Here is a 21,103-nt window from a genome sequence, read left to right as displayed (position 1 = left end):
AATATTTATTTATAAGATAAAACAGACAACAAAAGTTACATTCTGGTCTTTACTCAATGTTAACCCAATGTGTACTTATTGTGTTTTGGTTTTGTAGGACAGTAAAGGAGTGAAGTGTCTCAATTCACCTGATAATTTCCACACAAATAAAAGTTCATCTGTTCCAACAGGTGTGTGGCTACCCGGGTGATGCTCCCTGTGAGGAAAGTCCTTGTGGGGGTGCAGGTTGCCGTGATGATGAAGGGAACCGTCACTGTGGAGGCCTAAACTGTAACGGCGCTGTAGCAGCAGCTGACAATGCCCTGGAGGGAGCCAAACACGCTGAGAAGGAGCTGAACAAAGCTATAGGAGAGGTGGAGGGACTCTTTACCAAGGTATGAAGGCATACGTATAGGAACTTACTGTTGGTATGTATGTATGTGTATGTGTATGTTTGGTTTTTTGTGTCGACATATTTCTAGAGCTGCCTCTTTGGACAAAATATCAGTCATACAGGGAGAAAATCATAGTAGAGGAAGCGGAAAAAGCTTTTTGTCCTCTTGTCATTAGATCAGAATGGAATGCAGATGTTCCAGCTTAATCTAAGTGTTATATGTTCCCTCCCTTCTTCACATTAAGGGGAATTTCTTGCAGTTCTTTGTGTGTGTGTGTGTGCGCGTGTGCGTGTGTGTGTGTCTCTGTCCTGGAGACATCTACTGTAGTGGAACGAACCATAGAGACGCTTTTGAGTACTCTGCCAGGTGTTTAGATGTTTGTCTGTCTGTGTGCAGACTGATTTTGTCACCACAATAGTGTTACAACTGTGCAAGATACAGTCACAAATCTTTACAGGTGTGTAGATGAGATCAAAATGAAGGCTAAGTTTGAAAATGGGTGTAGTCCGAGCAAGGGGGCGCCAGAATTAAGGGGGTGGAAAGTACGGAAGGGGCCCCCACTTTACACCACTGGCCCGATTTGGCGCCGTGGCTGGTGTGATCCCATCGCAAGATGGTCTCTAGTTTACTTTCATTTTGTGCCAGCATCCCTCCACAGTACACCACAGACTGAACCTCTCAGAATGGAGTGAAGGCTAATTAGGCTCAGATGTGTGTTTTGAGTAAGCAGTGCAGCTGCATTCTGGGACTGTATGTGCACTGAAAGCGGGGAGTGAAAGCGGGCACACTCAAAAACCTAAACCGAAATTCTTTATCACATAAACAATTCTTGAAAAATGCTGTTAAGTAAGTACAGTTATGGTGAATAAGTTGTGTCTGTTAGCCTTTTGTGCCCTCTATAAGCATTTGTGCCTTACATTCAGGTGGCAGACGCCAAGACCAAGGCAGAGGAGGCCAAGGGTAAAGCCCAAGCAGCTCTGGACAAAGCCACCGCCACCAAGAACAAAGTGGAGCGCTCCAACAATGACCTGAGAGACCTCATCAAACAGATCAGAGACTTCCTCACTCGTGAGTGTGACAGTCTGCTGGGTTTATTCATTATATGTTTTATATGTACATGCATAGGCAGATGCAGGGGATATGCCCCCCTCCCAATATTTAGAAGAGATCCCCTCAAAAAATGTGAAAGACAATTCACACCAAAAGAGGTAAACCTACCACCGTTCAGGGGGCTCAAAACATGTACGGAAAACATGAACTGTGTCTACTTTGCTACATCGGGGGGGTTAAAGAACACAACAGGAACGTGAAAATAAAGATAGATTTTCGTAGATTTAAACTTTGGAGCTTCTTGCTTTAAAAGATTTGTTATTGAGATGTACATGATTCCTAAAAAACATCCCAAAACACGTGTGATGTTTTGAATATGCAGAAAGTTTTGAACAATACAGGAGAATAATAATTTCCTTATACCATACATTTATGCATAAAAATTTACCAGAATGCAGAAAGTGTTTGAACGCTCAAGATTATATGAGGGAGAATCCCCAGACCCCGCCGTTATAATGTGTGTCCCCCAATGTTGAAACCAAACCTATGTCCTTGAGTACATTATGTTAAGTTAACCAAGAAACCCTCCTATGTCAACTCTGCCACCTGTCATGTGTCTCTCTCTCAGAGGAGGGCGCAGACCCAGACAGCATTGAGGCAGTGGCGAACCACGTGTTGGAGCTCTCCATCCCTGCTTCACCCCTTCAGATCAGACATCTTGCTGATGAAATCAAGGAACGGGTTCGCAGCCTTTCAAATGTGGACGCAATCCTGCAGCAGACACAGGATGATGTCCGCAAGGCCGAGCAACTGCTGCTGGACGCCAAGAGGGCAAGGTAGTCCGAATAGGGTCAGACTTTAGACACATAATATCGTTATAGATTTCTTTTTTACTAACAAAGAGCATTCCATATTTATTCATCCTCCGCAAAACCGCTCATCGTTGTTAAGGCACAGTGCTGAGGAGGTGAAGACCACAGCAGAGACAGTGAAACAGGCCCTGGTGGACGCGAAGACTGCCCAGACATCAGCAGAGAAGGCCATAGCGAGAGCCAAAGCTGACATTGGGGAGACTGAAGCCCGACTGGCACAGGTAACCAACCAAAAAAACAAAACAGAAATACATTAAGCTGCAAGCTGTGTGTAATAGTGGTTTCATGGGCTATAAGTAAACATTTGTACTACACCATAGTAAAAATAGCCATAACTGTGCAAGGGATGTTTATTGATGCCAGTCACTCAGTGATCAGCCAGGTGCTCAAATCCTGAGATTTAAAGTTGGACCATTGTTGCAAGACATTTCACCAGTCCAAAATAATTAATACATCACTGTTTTATGTGGTCATTTTCATGGTAACTCTTTACTACATGTATTACATGTAGATTAATCTATTATTTTCTATATATTATTTTTTTTCAAGTTTATTATTTTGGCAATTTGCCTTTATTGGACAGTTCACAGAGAAGAGGCAGACAGGAATGGATAAGAGAGGATCTGATATGAAAAAAAGGTTGCTGGCTTGAACTGTAACCATTTGGCTATCAAGGCACTCCTCTATTTAGTTATTATCTATTGTGCAAATGTGACTTTAAAGCTATTATCTATTAGCTATTTTTTTTATATTAACAGTGGATCGTGGCCAGGTTGGTTGAGTGGGTAGAGCAGGCGCACATATATTTTGAGGGTTATGCCTCGACGCAGAGGTTCCGGGTTCGAGTCCGGCCTGAGATGATTTCCTGCATGTCTTCCCCCTCTCTCTCACCTAGCTGTTCTATCAATTAAAGGTGGAACAGTGGAGTACAGTAAAACAGAGCTTAAAGTTAGTGAATATTGCATTTACATTAAGTGGCCAGAAACACAACCCTCCAATAAGAATTACTCCATATCTGCTTGATGTGCAAATAAGTCATTGTTTGCTAATATAGCTTTTTACACTTCCCTCAAGTGGCTAAAGAATCTGGTAATGCAGGTTAAAATACAGGTCTGCCATAATTTAAAGCTTGATAAAAAAAATGCATAGATGGCTCAATGCCATGTTAAAGGTTTTTGGCACAAGTTTAATGGCTCAAATGTGTACAGCATTACTTTGTAACAATGATAACCATGTGTAGACAGGCTAGTGCGAGAAAATCAATGATTTTTCTAAAATGAAGTTCAATGTGCATTCAGAACAAATGTACAGATTATACCAGCATACTGGCACATAATGCTTCATCCAACACAAGCAAACCTTGTACTGATATTATTTCAGAGGAATCAGAATTCACTTTACATTCTCTCGGCAGATTGAGTCGGAGACATCCAACAGTGAGAAGAACCTGAATGATGCCATGGAACGCCTGGGCACACTGGGACAGGAGATTAATGCCCTGAAGACCAAACGTGCCAACAACAGCATGGCAGCCGCCCGAGCCGAAGAGACAGCCACCATGGCACGAGACAAGGCAAATGAAGCCAAGCAGGTGTGTGTGTGTGTGTGTGTGTGTGTGTGTGTGTGTGTGTGTGTGTGCACATATTTCCTCATAAACACAGCATACACGGCTGTTAAAGGAAAACCTCTCTCCTGTCTTGATGCTCAGATTCTAGACGGCCAGCTGACAGATAAATACCATGAAGTGCAGCAGCGGGTTGACACAAAGGCCAAGGCTGTGCAGGATGCCAAGAAAAAGGCCGAGAGCCTCAGAGACGAAGCAAAGGAACTACTGAAAGATGCCCAGAACAAGCTCCGGAGGCTAGCAGGTGCTTATTCATATCTGTGTGTGTGCCTGTGTGTATGTAGATGAACAGATAGACTGGGTTTATTTGTTTGCATTTGTTTGGAGCAAGACAATTATGGGTTTATAATTTGAAAGACACAATTGTTGAAACATACAGAGTTCAAAGAATATTTTACTCATTTATGAAAATTATATATTACTATTTGTTTACTATTCACATAAAATATTTAGATGCAAGTTAAAATAAACAAACATGACATAAATAACTTTAAAATAAATAAAAAAAACTGATTAAGTGACATACTTAAAGGAATAGTTTGACATTTTTAGAATACACTCATATGCCATCTTGCAGAGAGTCTATGATGGGAAGATCAATATCACTCACTGTACAGTGTGGTATTGATCTTCTCATTTCATTCTTGGCAAGAAATTTCCAGAGAAAACAAAAGTAAGTGAATGAGCTTACTCGTCAAAGTGTGCTTTAAAGTAAAATTCTGAGTCAAACATGACAACTGGTTTTGCATTTGGCTTGGCGTAAGCCCTAGAAAATGTATTTAGCCCTTTTCTCTCTCTCAGCCTTAGAACATATACATAATATTTAAGTTTTGTCCTGGTTGAGCTGTGAAGAGTTTTTTGACATCCAGCCACTAATATATATTATATATATATAATATAAAACATGTGTGTCATCAGCATAGCTATGAAAAGAGATATTGTGCGTCCAGATGACACCATCAAGGGGTTTCATATATAGATGAAAAAGCAGAGACTCTAAACTTGATCCTTGAGGAACCCCACAAGTTACTTTACAGTGTTTTAAGAAATGACAAAAGAGATAGAAGGCCACTTAAACAGTTACAGACAACCAAAGTGTTCCCTCTGTCATTTAAAAGAATTTGATAATCAACTGTATCAAAGTCAGCACCCAGATTAAGTAGAATGACTTAAGAATGACTTAGCGCCAAATGCTGTTAATGCCTGGCTGTGTAACCATTCCTGACATTCCTGCTTCCAACAGAGCTGGAGAAAAACTATGAGGAGAACCAGAGGAGGTTGGAGGGGAAAGCTCGTCAGCTGGACGGCTTGGAGGACAAGATGAAAGCCATCCTCAATGACATCAACAAACAAATCCAGATCTACAACACATGCCAGTAACTCACTACTCCTGTCATATGTCATAAAAAAACAGGTGCATCATGGAATTACTCTGGCATTTTCTCCAGATAACCGTACATTAGACTTTGAAGAAACAATTGAAAAGATGGCTGGGATGGTTATTTTATCGCTCTGCAGGTGAATTTGCATATTTTGGGTACAAACTGTGTAGGTAAGAATTTAAAATGGTTGTTATCATATTTAGATATATATATATAAACATACTCTGAGCTAAACGTGAAAAGGTTGTCTGATATCACATATTTAATTTTAATTTGTGCACATTATTTTGTTTTTGATTTTTAAAATAATCAGAACATTTGTGTTTTGAACATTAAACATTAAAATGCTATCTTAAAAAGGTCAATAATATTCAGATTTGGGTGAAAGTTATGCATTGCAAACAATCTGTAGTTTTAATTTTTTTTTCTTAGAGTGACTGTTGTATAATCAGCGGGTGAATATCAGTTTCTTTCCATTTTCTATGAAGTCTGTGTTATTATTAGAAGTATATTCTGAGCTGTGCTCATCACAAGATGACTTAATTTAAACTGCACTGGACAGTGCCTTCTTTCAGTATGAAACTTTTGTGTGTGTGAGGACATACAATCAGAATGACAATCTGTTTAAATGTAACTAGATTTTTGGTAAAGATCACTAAAATGTTAAAATGATAAAACTGTGCGGACGTTCATGGAAGGCTTGTGTCATGTGGATGAGCCAACAGTTTAGTTGTCATTACTTAGATTTCCTCATGGGGGCGGCAGAAACTACACACTATAGCTTTAACCAACCCCCAAAAAAACCTCTGCCTGGTGTAGGAGGATGGCTGCATACTAATATACGCAGAAACAATGTTATAATGAGAGCAGTGTAAGCTTACAGTGTAGCAGCGCAGCTTTAGTGAAGCTATTATCAGTCTGTATGGGTGAACTTTGGTCCAGTAAAAATACCTCAACAACTGTTGCGTAAAACTGATGAAACAAATACATTATGGTCTAGGTGAGCCTGACAAGCTGAGTCATGTTCTGACTTGGTCACTGTTATTTAGGTAACAAAATGGCCTTCTCTCTGGCAACACCCTCAAGAAAAACTCAAAGGACTAGTTAGACACTTAGAGAAATAGGCTTATTTGCTTTCTTGCCAAGAGTTAGATAAGAAGTTTGATACCACACACACTGTAGGATTAGAGATGGCCTGATACCATTTTTTGCTTCCCAATACCGGTTTCCGATACCTGAACTTGCGTATTGGCCGATACCGAGTACCGATCCGATACCGGTGTGTCATATATTTTATTATGTTTTAAAAATTGTATACTACTATCCCTGTATGGATGTGACATGATTTCTATCTTTGTTGTCTGTCTGGCTCAGGTTAAACTCTTTGTGACACATGAACAAATACAAACAATGAATGCTGTAGAGCTTTCTTTTATTATCCAGTTTGACAGTCGGTTATAATGGTAAAAGAAAATAAATAAACTACTTTAACGTAGATTTTCTTTAGGGCTTTATTACGTGGTATCAGATCGGTGCATAAATCCCAGTACTTCCCGATACCAATACCAGTGTTTTGGGCAGTATTGGAGCCGATACCTATCGGTAACGGAACATCTCTATGTAGGATAAATATTTTTTTTATGGATTGTTGAACTTTAGAGGTGCTGATAGGTGAAAAAATGTTATGGCCAGCTAAGCTAACTGTGTCATCTAATGGACAGATAAGGGTGGTATTGATCTTCTTATCTAACTCTTGGCGAGAAAGCAAATAAATGTAATTCCAAAAATGTTGATCCTTTTAGTCCTCAGCAGGATTCCTTTTTATGAATGCCAAACTTGTGATGGACATATTGTGAATGTTTGTATTAAATGTACTATGATGATATGGAATAAGATCTGCAGTAATGGATGCCTTACTGTAGTGACATAGTACTCTACAGTATGTACAGTGTTTAATTGTGCCTTACAGTAGGCTTTGTGTCTTGGACATTAAACTCATGTACTATTTGCATGACAATTTGTGTTTTCGGAAAGATAAAACCAAAAACTAACTTCATACACATATTTCCTTCAGAGATTTTGATAACTAATTGCCAAAGCAAAAACACCAAAAGAAAATGTGTGTAAAGTTTAACCGTGTACAGTTTTGTGAATAAAGGTTGGATAACTTAACTTGTGACTGTGTCGAAGTGGTTATTTAAGCATTTTTATCAGAAGTCCGTTAGAAGTCAGATTAGAGTATTACAGATTACTTGACCAATGGCCCAGGGTGCCATTTGGGACAAGGTAGGGACAAGGTCCCGGTCTAAAAATAGTAATGGTCTTGATGTATTATTGCCATGGCCCTGTCAGCCCCCTCCTCAGATGGTTAACAAGATATCTGTGGGAAATATAGCCCCATATAAAGAGTTGACATATGAGCACCATTGAATATTGACTGGAGGATCTGGGATGGTCTTTAACTGGAGCAGAGGTTCCCCCAATCCATTCTGGTCAGAGAGAAACCAACCAGTATTTCTACACTAAAATACTATCCTGCCATACATTTGCTGTGTGTCTGTTACTATCTCTTACTCTGTGATAATTTAAATAAGACATGTATGACAGATATGCTCCTTATATATCCTCCAATATTAACTCAGATATAAAAGGTATTAATAAAACTAGATTTGAATTTACAGATGGCCCTTACAACAGTATAGTTTTAACAGTATCAAGATTAGGTAAAATGCAGGAACCACTTTAAAGCCCTCAGACAATAAGTAAAACAAATACTAAATAAAAACTGAAATGCGTTTTTATTTTGTATTTGTGTTTGTAAAGGAAGAGCTTCAGATCACGTGAACGCGCCAGCCAGGAAGTGCTCTATGCGCGCACTCGTTTCACGTTTGGTCTGTTTGGCCGGGTGGCAGTAGTGTAATTAATTTGTTCCAAACAAAGTGGGACTCACCCCGCAGAGGCCGAATGATACAAACAGACTGGACAGTTTTTCAATTGTTGTCTTTTGTTTGAATCTTTGAAATACATAGCATAACGTTATCAGAAATGGGTCCCGGATAAAGGAAAGAATATTCTAGAAACACCGTGGACTGCGGGGTTTCGAGTGCGGGCATGAGCGCAGCGGCCCGCCGCCGTGAAGGAGCTTAGCAGCCGGGAGAAGCGGAAGGAGTCGCAAGCAATTGTGTGTCAGAAACGGAATTCAGTTCTCGCCAAATTGAAGCCCCGTAAGTCTCCCGTTATAATGTCAATATTAATTTGGCATTTAATCCCAACCGGGCGTCATGTGTCACGGGGTGTCATGTTGTGTTGTCTAAAATAGGTAACGTTAGCCATATCAACCCTTTCAGCTAGTGTTAGCTTGATGTGGCTAATGGCATTAGCTTCTCGAAGACTGTAGGAGCGTTTGATTACATGACCTGTCCTGCGCTCTGTTGGAATATTGGAGATCAGGAAAGTGATCGTACTGATAAACGAGCATTACAAGTCTTTCTTATATTATGCAGTAGTAATGTGGGCGTTTATTCATAGTCAGTAAAGCCAAGACAGCTATTGTAGATACAGTATTTAAACCCCAATGTCAGTGCAGCACAATAATTGTATTGTCCTACACTCGTCGACCACGTACATTAAAGTAATATCGTAATGTTATTAAATAAGATAATTTGCTAATTCCAATAAATGGGATTGACAAAACATAATCGCCAAAAATAATAATAACGTTAGTTCAACGCTGCAGGCAAATATATTTGTCTCATTATAGATAGGCACATGACAGTCCAAAACACGTGTGCCATAAAATAAACGAACCTCTGTAGTCGGCTGGCTAACTTACCAGTTACCAATCTAACAACTCTGTGGACGGGAAGCTGCATTGTTGAGCTTGCTAGCTATCTTAATCAACATCACCCGTGTTTTTAGTAAATGTGCTGTACTTTAAGATGGCTGATACTTGTTGTCCTTTGTTTGTCATCTGACTGTCCAAGCTAGCAACTTGCTGTTGCTATGCTAAGGAAACGAGGCATGGCAAGGCTCAACGTCGGTCTAGTCCGGCTAATATTATGTGCTGCCATATGATTCCTTTTGTGAGACATAATGTCCATATTTCGTAGTGCATTGTTGTAGTTATTTAAAACCTGCTTCTAACAGTGAACCATTCCCCCTCCCTTCGTGTGTGTGTGTGTGCTTTTAACAGTGAACCACTCCCCCCCCTCCCCTGTGTGTGTGTGTGTGTGTGTGTGTGTGTGTGTGTGTGTGTGTGTGTGTGTGAGATTTACTCTGTTCAACCTTGCACATTGCACATATTTACGTCAGAGACAATGATGGATATTACTACTATTTTCCCCACTTGACTATCAAATGTCCCTCTGCCCTCTGCCTCAGGTCCCCATCCCTAACTAGCCTTCCTGATTCTGTTCTGGGAGAGTTCAGACCAGTATCATCGCCAAGATAGCCGGGTCAGGCAGAAAGAGGCACACCTCAGATCCAGACCCCAGCAGCGGTAGTGATTCAGGCGACGGGCGGCCTGTTAGTGCCAAGTGCCTGAAGATGGCCAGCAGCGGTGGCAGTGGTGTGGCTGGTAACGAGACAGTGGGCCGGCGTGGTGGGGCTCAGCACAGAGGAGGCAGCGGTAGGGACAACAGTTCAGACCTGTCCTCCAGTACCAGTAAGAAGAAACAGAAGGACAGGGCCAACCAGGAGAGCAGAGAGGCCAAGAGGGCAACCGCAGCAGCAGCAGCCGCTGCAGCAGTAGATGGGGTTATTGCAGAGGTCAAGAAAGGTAAGTTGGACTAAACGTGTTGTGCAAGTAATACATTTGTTATTGATTAATGTGCTGATTATTTTACACAGCAGGTAACGTTAGCCTACTGTTAGCCACAGTAGTAACTGGATTAAACACGGCTAAAAAGCTGACCGCTAAACGGTGTAGTGTGAATGTATTTCGGGACGTCCAACAGTCTGCTGCTAAAGCTATGAGCTAACAGACACAAACTGGCACTATAGTCACTGCTGTTGTCTGAAAAACAAAACATACGGGACATAATGTTGCGTTTACTGGTAAACTGGTAAACATTGTGACCGGCTTATAATGACCGATTGCTACCTGTTGTGGAATTTTCCTCCCGTTACTCCTCTGTCCTCTGTGACGGTCCACATCTAGAAACTAAGCTGCGTGGTGCAGGGAACAACTCTGATTGGCTCACAGAGGCACGTGATCAGAGAGTGGTTTATGGAGCGCTAGAGTGGCTTTGCAAAAACTTTGATAATGAGCGTTCTATGACGCATTTTAAATATTGCTCGATCACGCAAATTTGATCGTGGAAAGCCAAAATCGTGATCGTGATTAAAATTCGATTAATTGTGCAGCCCTACCATTTGCATTATATTGCAGTTTACACCCGTTGGATAATTGTAGCACACCCGTGTTAACGGAGAAGCTGAGTGCGTTTTGTTGTACACCAGAACACTGTGGATTAGCTTCCTTTTTATACAGTTTTATGTCTTTGAATCGCTCGTGGCTGCATTTTATTGTAGGAGGATTTATTTATTTTTCCCTTCTTTTTATAAAAAACATTCCCACACAGACATTTGATAATAAGAACATGCCAACGTTTCTTGGTTTCAACATTTACTTTTATTGGTGGTACTCAGTAAACCCTGCTTTGTGTTTTTTAAAGATACAGGGATGTGTCTTAAACAGCTGGAAATCATACAGGACAAATCGTTTTGTTTAAGAGTTTAAAAAGGGAGGGAACTGTAGGGTGTCTTACCTGACCACTAAATTCTAATTATTGGTATTAAAGTATTCTGCATAATCCTTGTACAAGTCTTGTAAATTAGATTTGGGGTTTTCCTTCACTTTAGGAATCTATCTTATTATTTATTAGTTATTTAGTTATTTTCTCAGCTTTGTCTGCTTGGTAATCCTTGGATATGAAAGGGGAGAGAGAGGGGGTAGACATGCAGAAAATATTCACAGGTGGGCTCGAACCCTGGACTTTCTGCATCGAGGAATAAACCTCTATATATGTATATGTGCACCTGCTCTACCAACTGAGCTAACCTGGCCACGGAAAACAAACTTTTTTAAACCCCTTGCCTGAAGTGTCTGCATAACTTTGTACTAATATAATAACATCAGAGGTCAAAGTAAAGCTTTAACAAAGGCTCTTATGTAGATGACATCACATAGCTGATACTGCACTTCATAATTAACCAGGAACAGCTCCAGTATGGATACTTGACATTGGATCAATGCATTCTTTGTCAGATACTCCGTCGTGCTGGGTCTGGGGTCTCTTCTCTATGTTGCTTTGCTAAACATCACCATAACACTTTCATAGACTAGACTTGCTTATGCTGTTAACACAGGTACAAGAGAAGAATAGGCAGTGTTTTGATAGGTCAGTGCTATGTTTTGCTAGTACTTTGTTTGGGTGTATCGACAGTATGCTTAAGCATGCTGGTTCCCACTAATGGGCTGCACCTGTGTTCCAGAGTTTGTGTTACTGGTTTTCTGCGTCATGCAGTAATTTTTGCTAAGCGAGCGTGAGCCCCTTATCTGTGATACTTGGGTTTGTCAAAGTCATTAGAATCTCTTTCTCTTTTTATTTAAATTTTTTTTTTATATATAAATGTGTTGATTTTTATATAAAAGTTACTGTTTCCAGACAGGTACAAATCCGAAAACAGAGTGACTGAAAGAGGATGGAATAATGGACAACAACTTAGAGTTTAGGCAAGAGTGCAGAAAAAAACCAAATGGCCAAAAAGAAAAAAAAATTAAATTATATATACACTACTTTTTTTGATGATCTAATAAGACATACATAAAATAATTAGGCAAGAGTGCAGAAAGAAAACACACAAAAATGGCCAAAAATATATATATTTTTAATTTTGTGTGTGTATGTATGTATGTATGTACACACACACACACATGATCTAATAAGACATACACAAAATAATTAGGCTAAACACATATAGGCTGTTCTACTTTATCACATTACATCTGACCACCTCATGTTTCATGTTCTAAGAAGCCAATTCTCCACCTTTAAACATTACTGAGCCTCTGACATGGAAGATTACTGGGGAGAGAAGGTGACTTTCACAAGCATGTTTAAGGCTTAAGCACGGAATGACTACAAAACAAAACCCTCAGTAGACAAAACATTTCATTAAAACTTGTGTGTGATGAATATATGTCAAAATCTAAGCTTTGTCTAGGAAGGGATTAGCAAAGCCATAAAAAAGAATTGTTGCATCGATAATCGGTTTAGAATCGAATCGATGGCCTCTGAATCGTGAGGTGCCAAGAGATTCCCACCCCCTACCTGCCAATGGTAACCCTGTTAGTATGCATTATGGTACACTTTTAAACCATGTCCCACTGGTTGTCTTACTTTATCAGCAGCGCTCTTATCCATATTAGGCAATTATCAGGCTTAATAGAAAACGGTTGTCACCGGCGGGAATACGCGCTAGACTGATAAACCGCCCAGGACAATATATTGGCCGATGTTGGCTTATTGCAGATATATTGGTACGGTCAACAAGTAACACACAATTGCAGAAGAGAAATAGGTTTTAAGTTAACAGTGTCACCACTACATAGTTCCCGCCACGAGATGGCACTGACGAGCTTAACATGTATCCTGTTCAAAAGAGTTTTTTTTTTTTAATAAAAATCCAAAAGATAGTAGGGTTGTTTGTTTTGATAGATAGATAGATAGATAGATAGATAGATAGATAGATAGATAGATAGATAGATTTAAGATCCCACATATTGATATCTGTATCGTCCTCAAATATCAATGGGAATTTTATTAAAGGTATTACAAATGACAGGTAAATTGTTGACATTGCCGTCTCTATATGATTTTTTTTTATACAAGAGATTTGATACTTCTTGCATTGATATGTGGTGTGTATGTGTAACATGATGAAGCTGAATACAAGGCAATGTGATAGATTTTAGGGCTTTATAAATTACTGTTTTTTTATTTTATTGAGATGCAGTTTTGTTGATTATCCTCCCATTATTCATTTCTACTTTGAGGTGCAGATAGAAATGCTAAGTCCACTCTGCTAGTATTTCCTGCGCCATTAATGGACTTTCTGGCGTAAACTGTGGGAATCCGTATAAGTGGCCACTTCACTTGTGCTAATACTGTGCTCATATTATGAATGTCGGCGTGAGAGTTAACTGTGCCGTGGCTTCACTGGAAATGCAACGGTCATCAGCTGGAAGGGATTGGGTGTTGCTTGTGACCTTTTTAAGTTTGAGAGACTGGGTGAGAGAGAGTGAAGAAGAGAGTGACGGTGGGAAAGTCGAGGCTCTCTAGTTGTCGTAGTTGAAGTATAAATCGAAATACGAGTGTGTGAAAGCTCCAAACATGACTTCTTTGCTGATGGGAAATTCATAGCTCGCTATACTTTTGGGATGATATTTTATTTATAATAGCTGCTTTGACTTTGAGGTCACTATGGACAATGGTACGTGTTTTATTTGTTGTACATGTTGGAATATTTTAGTTTGAGTTCCCACTCTTGATTCTACCTTGAAAAGCGTGTGTGTGGCTTGATTGCACGTTGATCATTTGCCATTGTTTACTTGGTATACAGTTTGTGTGGCGCAGACAAATTTAGATGTCCCATCAGCGATTGCTGACTCTTCTTTGTCTGTGACTGAGTGCCCTGGACTGACCCACATATGAGTGCAATGATCTGCCCTATGTAAATTTGTGATCCGGTAGATTTTCAGTATGGATAAGGTAGACTTTATCTTATCTTACTTAAAGGTCCCATGACATGGTACTCTTTGGATGCTTTTATATAGACCTTAGTGGTCCCCTAATACTGTATCTGTAGTCTCTTTCCCAAAATTCAGCCTTGGTGCAGAATTACAGCCACTAGAGCCAGTCCCACAATGAGCTTTACTTACTATGTGCCATTTCATGTCTGTAGCTATTGAGGAGGAGAGAGGGGGGGGGGGCAAGGGGGAGAGTGGGGGTGTGGCCTTGACCAACTGCCACTTTGCCCGTTTGAAAGCCATGATGTCTCTCTCTCTCTCATGGGTGGGCCAAATTCTCTGGGCGGGCAAAGCAGAGAAAGGGGAGGTAACCTTGCTCCTTATGACCTCATAAGGAGAAGATTCCATCCATGCGGCCCATCTGAGCTTTCATTTTCTCAAAGGCAGAGCAGGATACCCAGCGCTCGGTTTACACCTATCGCCATTTCTAGCCACTGGGGGACAATAGGCAGGCTGGGGGAACTCATTAATGCTAAAAAAAAAAAACTCATAGGGTGAAATTGTCATGCCATGGGACTAGGGCTGCACGATTATGGCCCAAATGTTAAGCACGATTATTTTTGATCAATATTGAGATCACGATTAATTATCACGATTATTTGTTGATTTTAACCAAAACAAATGTTATTGTCACATAGGCTAATTATAACTGCTATACATCCATATTGTGCTACATTCCTCCTTTTTATTGAAGGATACTGTGAAGGAGTATGCCATTTCAGCTGTTGTGCGACCGCTTTCCATACATGCACGTTTGCTGTAAGGTATCTACCTGACGAAATAGCAACGCAAATTTTGATGGCTTATTACACTGCTACTTACATGTCTGCGTTGCGCTCTGATGCTCCGAAACCCACGTTAGAGGCAACATAAACATCGCTGCATGTCACGATAGTAAACACTAATAACACGTTACACAGCAGGTAACGTTAGCCTACCGTTAGCCACAGTAGTAACTGGATTAAACACGGCTAAAAAGCTGACCGCTAAACGGTGTAGTGTGACAGGTTTCCAACAGCGGGACATCAAACTGCTGCTAAAGCTATGAGCTAAAAGACAAAAACTAGCACTATGGTCACTGCTGTTGTCTGAAAAACAAAACAGACGGGACAAACCGTTGCGTTTACTGTTAAACTGGTAAACATTGTGACCGGCTTATGAGGACCGACTGCTACCGGTTGTGGAATTTTCCTCACGTTACTCCTCTGTCCTCTGTGACGGTCTACATCTAGAACAACTCTGATTGGCTCATGGACACACGTGATCAGACAGTGGTTTATGGAGCGCTAGATTGGCTTCGCAAAAACTTTGATAAGGAGCGTTCTATGAACGGAATGACGCATTTTAAATATCGCACGATCACGCAAATTTGTTCGTGGGAAGCCAAAATGGTGATCGTGATTAAAATTCGATTAATTGTGGGGGAAAAGGGACCTTTAAAATCCTGACTGGCCTTCTGCTTTTATGCTTGATCTGAGTGAGTTTTGCTCAGTCCTGTGACTAATATTTTTGAATGTATTGTATTGATCAGTGTGGACAGGAGAAGAGCATTTTATTTTATTTTTTTCAAGATTCTTCTCTGATTTCACATCTGTGTGACTGTCCATTGCTTTATGTTTTTCAGATGTGTTTGTGGACTGGAAGCAGAATGTCAATGAAGTGACTGTCAGACTGCGCTGTGGGGAGGGGGTGCAGAGGGTAGAGGACATCAACACAACCTTTACTGATACACACTGCAATGTTTGCTTTCCAGGTAAGTCCTAGTGAAGCATGTAACATAACCAGAAACTACAGTGGAGCATACATCAAAAGAATCCAGTTGAATAATATTAAAATACAGCCTTGTTGAACCTTGAACCTGTCTCAGGAGTTTGCATGTTAACCATGTGTTTTAACTTACACATACTGCATGTTGACTCGTTTATCTTGTCATTGCTTCAGTTTGACCATGTATGTTGAGTCTAGCTCTGCTCTAATGACATCTGTTGGCATGTTTTAATTTTTCAGATGGACGGCAGTGGAGCTGCCAGTTGCAGGAGGAAATTGAGGCCTCGTGTAGCAGAGTCCAGTACAAGGAGAAGGGAGGTTTCCTGCATGTCATCATGCACAAGAAGATCCCCTTTCACATCTGGCCTTCGCTTAAGGTGAGTCAAGAAAGATTTTTATTCTGTTTGTACCGAGTACATTTGTTTTGTTTTAAACTGCACTAATACATGTAGCATTTTTGCATACTTATTGTATTATTTCATGAAAATGTGTTACTTTTAGTTCTGAGTAACACCTAAGTGACATTCAAACTGTAAATGGGGTCTTTGGCTCAGTCTGCGTTTGGTTAAATAATAAAATGTTTTCCCCCCTGCATACTCTGCTTCAGTCAAACAAGAAGGAGAAGGAGGCAGTACCTACAGAGACCAAAAAGGACAAGGAGCTGGAGATGAAAGCTGTTGCCTTGGCGTCATTAGAGAAACCCAAACTGTCCTCCTCGCAGCCAAAACTCCAGCCCCAACCTCCCTCCTCACCTGCGCAGAGCGAGTCAAGACGCAGCGGTGGCAAAGCTGAGCGGGGCGTAAAGCGCGGCATAAAAAATAAACCAGCGTGTGACAAGGCTACTACGGACTCTGTGGGGGTGAAAGCTGGAGATGGCCTGACCACCACCAGCAAGCCTGTTGCAGTCACGCAAGGCGAGCCTCAGGAACCCAGTGCCAAGCGCACCGTTGTACAGCTGCCCAAGACCACCAAGGAGGCTCCGTCACCGGCCAACAGGGACGCACAATCTGTCGAGTCTACGGTAGCCAGTGGTAAAGCTCCACACACACACCAGCCCGCTGGTCGGAGCCCACAGACGCAACGCAGAGACGTAGACAACCGAGCAGAGAGACTAGGCAATGGCCAGGAACAAAAACCAGGAGTGCCTGTTGCTGCTGGCAGCCATACCAACAAAACTCAGGTGAGAAAAGTTGTGTCACCTCAACTGGGTTGCTTTCATTTAGATATGTCAAAATGCACTTATTAATTAACAGTTTGCATTTGTTGTTTCAGTAATGTATGTGAACACTGATTATTAGTGCCTGGATATTAGCTGTGCTCTAATGTGTGGCCAAACAGTTCACAGTATATCGTTCTCTACAACAAAACAAAAATGACAGTCTGTGAGGCTAACGTTAGCTTAAGCATCTGAAGTACAGAGCGGTCAACTGTAATATTAGGGATTGTCAGTCTGATAAAGTATTGTTTGTTTTCATTAGCAATTCAATTGAAACGCCAAAGATATCCAGTTTACTATCACAGAAGTCTGAGAAAACCAGAAATATTCACATTTAAGAAGACGGAACCAGAGAACCTTTGGGCTTTTGCCTGCAAAAAATTACTTAAATGATCAATTGTATATCAAAATATTGCGATTTTCTGTCCATCGAGGTGACTAAACTTTCTGCTCTAAACTTGTCAGATTTAATTTTATTGTGCCCTAAAACAACATACACAAGAGCAGACTTCTCCAACACCAGCAGTTTGTCATTATTACCTAATTATGTGGCTTTTATACAATGCCACTTTTGAGTGTCACAATTGAATAATGTTAAGTATACCACAAATGTAATATGCCTTAACTGATCCAATTTTAAGTTTTACTTAGATGTAGACATTTCTCAGAATGACTGGTTTGAACCCTTTGAGAACCTCAACAACAATCAATTTGATGCTGTTCATTTGGAAGAATTTGTGATTATGGTATATCGATATAAACATTGTATCTCAAACTATATAGACTACAACTACAGGACTGGAATTTTAATGTATTATAATCACAATTTGGTAATTTCCTCAAATCATTCTGCACTGCGATTTGAATAAGATTACTTCCAATAACACCATCTGGCCTGTGTGGGCTCTGCCTTTTCAAGAGCTTGAAATAGACTAATTTTATCAAACATTATTACATACTGGGCGCCCAGATAGCTCAGTTGGTGGAGAATACGCCCATATATAGAGGTTTACTCCTCGACGCAGCGGGCCCGGGTTCGACTCCAACCTGCGGCCCTTTGCTGCATGTCATTCCCCCTCTCTCTCCCCTTTCATGTCTTCATCTGTCCTCTCAACAATAAAGGCTGAAAATGCCCAAAAAAGAAAAAACATCATTACATACAGCAACCACCCTACCTTATTACTGCTTCTGCAAATGAGCTCGTGCTACTTACAGTTTGTTCACACAGAAGGTTGCCTGATGAAGAGGAGTATCCCAGACAAGATATAACTCTTTCTCTGTCTGGTGAGTGTAGTGAGGTGTCTTCACAGCATCAACAACAGTGTCAAAAAAGTCAACTTTGCAGATGCTTCAGCTGTCAAAGAAGAACTAAGTGCTATTGTACAGTACATGGCCTTGGTCTGAAGAATGTTTTCCTTCTAGATATTCACTTGGTCCCCAGTGCCTCCAAGGTCCTAGAGAGTGATAATTGTTCTCTAGAGGTTTTGGGGTATACCTTTTTAATGTCTTTTCTGATTCAGGTGGCAGAGAAGCAAAACCAGTCTTCAGACAGGTTTGGAGCAACAGCACACGGCAGTGATAGCCAACCAGCAGCTCCCGTCAGCACCAGTGACTGCCTCGAACCCGTCGGCTTTAACAACGATGTGGACTCTGCCTCTTTAGAAACGCGGGGGGATAGAACTGACTTTGAGCCAGAGAAAAAGTCTGTTGAGCAGGAATCGGAGCAGGATACTCTTATCCGCCAGCAGCTTGAATCAAAAGAGGCAGGTTCGATATCGGCTGTTGGCATGGCTGGCAAAGAAAGCCAGTCACCCGGTCTAGCTCAGAGGCAGGTCAGCTGTGACGAGGAGGAGAAGCAGGACCAGTCGAAGGAGGAGCCTCCTCTGGAAATGAAACAACAGGAAGGTTAGTTAAGAAGGTTTGGGGAATGGAGAGGGTCTTGGGGTGTGGTTATCATACATGCCTCAAAATTGTCATTGTTCCATTATAAACCAACTTCTTTCTATTTGTATGTATTCATGGTGAATCGTTGTACCCCCACATTGTCACAAAGTCTATGTATGGGCAATGTATGTAGCTTGATGTAGCAATAACAAAGAAACGTGTGCACACAGTCAGGTTTGTTGCTGTTAAGGTTGTAAACACAGATTTATTTAACAGTTAAAAATGAGTTGGTTGATACTTGTACATCTTCCTGCAGTCCCAGAGCCGATGGTTAACCTGCAATTTGTGAAGAATGATTCGTACGAGAAGGGCACGGACCTGATGGTGGTTAATGTTTACACGAAGGGGATCTGCAGGGACACGGCCAGGGTCATCTTCAGGGAGCAGGACTTCACCCTCATCTTCCAGACAAGGTAGTGGATGTGATTATGCTTCAAAGAAAGGATGGTTATGCCCTTTTGGTGTGCTTTAATGTCTTTTAAAAAAACAACAACCTGTGAATGACCTTTTTGTGCGTCATCCTTTCACAGTGATACTAACTTTCTGCGGCTTCATTCAGACTGTGGTCCAAACACAGTCTTCAAGTGGCAAGTCAAACTCAGGTAAGTGTTGCAGTCGCTCAATGGTGTTTTAAGCCCCAACCGTCAACTTCAAGGCAGCGCTGTGGTCGTTAACTTCAAGGCACCTAACCCTAAATCCTGAAGGCCGTTTTATGGTTGCGCGTAGAATCAACGGCGTACCCCCGCAGACCCCTCTGCGTCTACGCCGGACCCTACGCAGTAGCCTGAAGTGCACCTCTCGAAAAATTTAACTACACGTCGCAGTGACACACGTCGGTCGGCCGTGGCTTGGTAGCATTGCATTTCCCCTGACTCTTTTCCTGGTTCTGCTTCTTCATAAACAACATGAAATCAAGGAGAGGGTTAACTTTTCCTGCTACAGATTTCCCACTGTGGTCAGAAAACACAGGGGAGACACTTTGTTTCTCTCACTATGACTCTAGAGTCGCTACTTGCTCCAAAGCTAATCGCCGTCACTCTCTCACTTCTCCCTCGCTCTAACACACTCCCCACACACACGGCAGCTCGACGCACACACCAGCGCACAAGTATCCACATCAGGCCACATACGTAGGCTACAGCGAAAGATCTGCCTGGATCCTCCGCAGAACTGTAAAACAGGTTTAACCCTACTTCAAAGCACCTAACCTTAACCCTTGCCTAACCCTAGTGCCTAGTTCTGCTTGAAGACAACGTTGGGGGCTGAAAACACCAAACACCATTGCATCTACTGTTGCCAGTCATGTGTTTTTCAAAATGTTTATACAAATTTCGAAAAATGTAATCTTTAAATGGGCAGTTGGAGGGGTAGAGATTGCATGTTTTCATTTGCAATTTTGTTAACTGATTTTTACCAGGAAACCTAGTCAGCATCTCCAGCATCAGCTACACATTGGGAGCACTTATTTGGGCCCAATGAGCCATGAATAAACAAAAGTGATTTATCAGGTCAAACACATGAAAAAGTATTACATTGTGGCCAAGAACCTGAATTACACTGGGATCACAGTTCACTTAGTCCCCAATGTTTTACTTTTATTGCCTTAAATACTAAGCCCAAATGTATGTAGTGTAGAAGGCATAAAGAGACATTTGTCCTGTGTCATTATAGCTTAAGTAGTCATGATACAGTGGGGGAAATAAGTATTTGACCCCTTGCTGATTTTGCAGGTTTGCCCACTTACAAAGAATGCAAAAATCTACAATTTTAATCATATGTACATTCTAACAGTGAAAGACAGAATCCCAAAGAAAATTCCAGAAAATCACATCATATGAATTTATTAAAATTGATAACCATCTGATGAGGAAAAACAAGTATTTGACCCCCTGGACAAACAGCAAGTATTCTGGCTCCTACAAGCCAGTTAGTCTTTCTTTAAGACACAGCCCCAATCCGAACCAATTATCTACATCAAATACACCTGCCTCACCTCGTTACCTGTATAAAAGACACCTGTCAACACCCAAACAACCAGCATCCAACATCACCACCATGGGCA

At 41.1% G+C, this 21,103-nt stretch overlaps 2 protein-coding genes across 6 annotated transcripts in view; both read left to right on the top strand.

Annotated features, from left to right (window-relative positions):
- The window catches only part of lamb2 (laminin, beta 2 (laminin S)), a 56,950-nt gene extending 50,566 nt beyond the window's left edge, over nucleotides 1-6,384 (top strand). The window contains exons 29-35 of the mRNA XM_028582424.1: nucleotides 171-374; nucleotides 1,298-1,442; nucleotides 2,053-2,260; nucleotides 2,376-2,517; nucleotides 3,711-3,887; nucleotides 4,005-4,164; nucleotides 5,164-6,384. Coding sequence (XP_028438225.1) covers nucleotides 171-374; nucleotides 1,298-1,442; nucleotides 2,053-2,260; nucleotides 2,376-2,517; nucleotides 3,711-3,887; nucleotides 4,005-4,164; nucleotides 5,164-5,300 — 1,173 coding nt within the window. The 3' untranslated portion in view covers nucleotides 5,301-6,384. The remainder of the gene's footprint in view (nucleotides 1-170; nucleotides 375-1,297; nucleotides 1,443-2,052; nucleotides 2,261-2,375; nucleotides 2,518-3,710; nucleotides 3,888-4,004; nucleotides 4,165-5,163) is intronic.
- Nucleotides 6,385-8,161: 1,777 nt separating this feature from the next.
- usp19 (ubiquitin specific peptidase 19) overlaps nucleotides 8,162-21,103 on the top strand; it is a 34,507-nt gene continuing 21,565 nt past the window's right edge. For 4 of the 5 annotated variants that reach the window (XM_028582147.1, XM_028582146.1, XM_028582145.1 and 1 more), the window contains exons 1-8: nucleotides 8,162-8,526; nucleotides 9,683-10,079; nucleotides 15,739-15,867; nucleotides 16,122-16,258; nucleotides 16,489-17,061; nucleotides 18,618-19,002; nucleotides 19,298-19,454; nucleotides 19,572-19,643. In XM_028582147.1, coding sequence (XP_028437948.1) covers nucleotides 9,848-10,079; nucleotides 15,739-15,867; nucleotides 16,122-16,258; nucleotides 16,489-17,061; nucleotides 18,618-19,002; nucleotides 19,298-19,454; nucleotides 19,572-19,643 — 1,685 coding nt within the window. In that variant the 5' untranslated portion in view covers nucleotides 8,162-8,526; nucleotides 9,683-9,847. Of the gene's footprint in view, nucleotides 8,527-9,682; nucleotides 10,080-13,628; nucleotides 13,799-15,738; nucleotides 15,868-16,121; nucleotides 16,259-16,488; nucleotides 17,062-18,617; nucleotides 19,003-19,297; nucleotides 19,455-19,571; nucleotides 19,644-21,103 lie in introns of those variants that run through there. The other variant, XM_028582148.1, reaches the window with a different exon arrangement.

This window comes from Perca flavescens, chromosome 7, assembly GCF_004354835.1.
Source record: "Perca flavescens isolate YP-PL-M2 chromosome 7, PFLA_1.0, whole genome shotgun sequence".
In the NCBI taxonomy this organism is placed as follows: domain Eukaryota; kingdom Metazoa; phylum Chordata; class Actinopteri; order Perciformes; family Percidae; genus Perca; species Perca flavescens.
This window is presented reverse-complemented; position numbering and strand designations above follow the sequence as displayed.